The 2,500-nt window shown below is 40.1% G+C and overlaps 1 protein-coding gene across 1 annotated transcript in view; it reads left to right on the top strand.

The window, feature by feature from the left end:
- LOC133560962 (synapsin-3-like) overlaps positions 1-2,500 on the top strand; it is a 274,400-nt gene that overhangs the window by 21,686 nt on the left and 250,214 nt on the right. The window contains exon 2 of the mRNA XM_061914036.1: positions 2,024-2,465. Coding sequence (XP_061770020.1) covers positions 2,071-2,465 — 395 coding nt within the window. The 5' untranslated portion in view covers positions 2,024-2,070. The remainder of the gene's footprint in view (positions 1-2,023; positions 2,466-2,500) is intronic.

Here is a 2,500-nt window from a genome sequence, read left to right as displayed (position 1 = left end):
TAAGGATGGCCCGTCGGCATCTTTAAGATGTCATACGTTTAAAAGGGAATCTGGCCGCAAGGAGATTTAAATGTATTTTTAAAAGTCAATTTATATGCAGTTGTTTTATCACCATTACTATTTACCGTGCTGTGAATGTAACTAAGCACAGTATCTACTTATGTGGCTCAATGCAAACAACCTTCCCTAATCATGGTGCAAAAAACAATGCATGATGGTAAAAATGCAAAACACTGTTTCCGTCCACACTTATCCATGTTTGGCTTATTTTAGCTGCTTGATATTTGTGATTGATAACACATCTTTAAATACAAACTTTAGAAACATTGTCATGGACATAAACAAAGCAGCCATCCAACTGTCACATAATCTTAATAATATCCAATTATATTAGTTATATATCCATTATAGCGATATGTAATGTGTGTGTGTATGTATATGTACAAATATGTATACGTGTACTTATTTTTTTTAAAATTAGTATTGTAATTACTATTTTTCATTTTTTTATTTAATTTGATACAACTTGGTTTCCTGGCGTGGGTTCATAGGTGAGGGTGAAGTTGTATCCGCTTTCATCAAGTGCTTTCTGGTTCGTACCAGAAAGCGCTTGATGAAAGCGGATACAATTTCACCCTCACCTATGAACCCACGCCAGGAAACCAACTAAAAAAGAGCAGAAAACGAAACAACATCATCTGGTACAACCCCCCATTCAGCAAAAACGTCTCAACCAATATCGGCCACAAGTTCCTCACTCTGATCGACAAACACTTCCCCAAAGGCAACACCCTAAGAAAAATATTCCACAAGAACAACATTAAATTGAGCTACAGCTGTATGAATAACATACAACAAATCATTTCAAACCACAACAAAGCAATTACGAAAGGACTGCCTACCCCCGGACTAAAAGACTCTATTTTGGTTTCATCTGACCACATGACATTCTCCCAATCCTCTGCTGTATCATCCATGTATCCATTTTGGTATAAACTTAACTCGTCGTGTTCGGAGGAATAAGAATACTGAGTTGGATCCCAAGAACACCATACTTACTGTGAAGCATGGGGCTGTTTTTCTGCTAAGGGGACAGGACGATTGATCCGTGTTAAGGAAAGAATGAATGGGGCCATGTATTGTGAGATTTTGAGCCAAAACCTCCTTCCATCAGTGAGAGCTTTGAATGGTTGACCAAATACTTATTTTCCACCATAATTTACAAATAAATTCTTTAAAATTCCTACAATGTGAATTCCTGGATATTTTTTTTCACATTCTGTCTCTCACAGTTGAAGTGTACCTATGATGAAAATTACAGACCTCTGTCATCATTTTAAGTGGGAGAACTTGCACAATCGGTGGCTGACTAAATACTTTTTTGCCCCACTATATATATATATATATATATACGTATATATATATGTATATATATATACGTATATATATGTGTATATATGTATATATATATATATATATATATATATATATATATATATATATATATATATATATATATATATAATATAATTTTTTTCTTCAGAAATTTCAATGTAAAAATATATATTTTTGATACAAAAAAATTCCAAGGGCTGCCAAATTTCTTTAAAAACTTTTTTTAAACCTGTTCTGTAATATAGTCTTATTTCTATTTGACTTTATTAAATGTTTGGCTAGAATTGTATTCAACAAAACCATATAAATGTTTATATTTAAGTAATATAAACATTTGTCACTGCTGCTTATCTTTTTTTGTGAGTAATATAGTTCATCATACAAATGGCAGCCAATGTTATTAAAAAGTTTTGATTTTGAACCGAGAACAGATTCGGAATCGAATCGTTACCCCCAAGAATGGAATGGTGTGGTGCCCAAAGATTCCCAGTACTACCAACAATAGCATTTTATTTATTATTAATAGTGTGGTCGATGTTTAGCATGTGTTAACCTCCTCACTGCAATGGGTGCCTCGATGATGCTGTTGATCACAAACCTTTCCACTCAAAAGACTTTTCCTTGGCAGGACTTTTCCAGAACACTTCCTTCGGACCCACCAGCCCGCCCGTCGCCATGAACTACCTTCGCCGGCGCCTGTCCGACAGCAGCTTCGTGGCCAACCTGCCCAACGGCTACATGATGGACCTGCAGAGGCCCACGCCGCCGGGGTCGTCCACCTCCTCCCCGGCCTCGCCCGCCACGGAGCGGCGCCAGCCCCCCGCCCTGCCCACTCAGACTCAGGCCCCGGCGCCCAGCCCCGCCGCGGGGACGGCCAGCTTCCTCAGTTCCTTCTCCAGCGTGGTCAAGAGCGCCCAGCTGGCGCAGAACGTCGCCGCCGCCGCGCACGCCAAGTCGGCAGCGGCGGCGGTGTCTGCCGAGGGAGCACCGCCAGGGAGCAGTCAGCCCGCCAAACCTGCGGTCCGCAAGCCTCAAGTCCTGTTGGTCATCGATGATCAGCACACGGACTGGTGAGTGGAATAAAATACCAAACATACAGTGGGTC

The sequence above is a fragment of the Nerophis ophidion genome, linkage group LG10, assembly GCF_033978795.1.
Source record: "Nerophis ophidion isolate RoL-2023_Sa linkage group LG10, RoL_Noph_v1.0, whole genome shotgun sequence".
Taxonomy (NCBI): Eukaryota; Metazoa; Chordata; class Actinopteri; order Syngnathiformes; family Syngnathidae; genus Nerophis; species Nerophis ophidion.
This window is presented reverse-complemented; position numbering and strand designations above follow the sequence as displayed.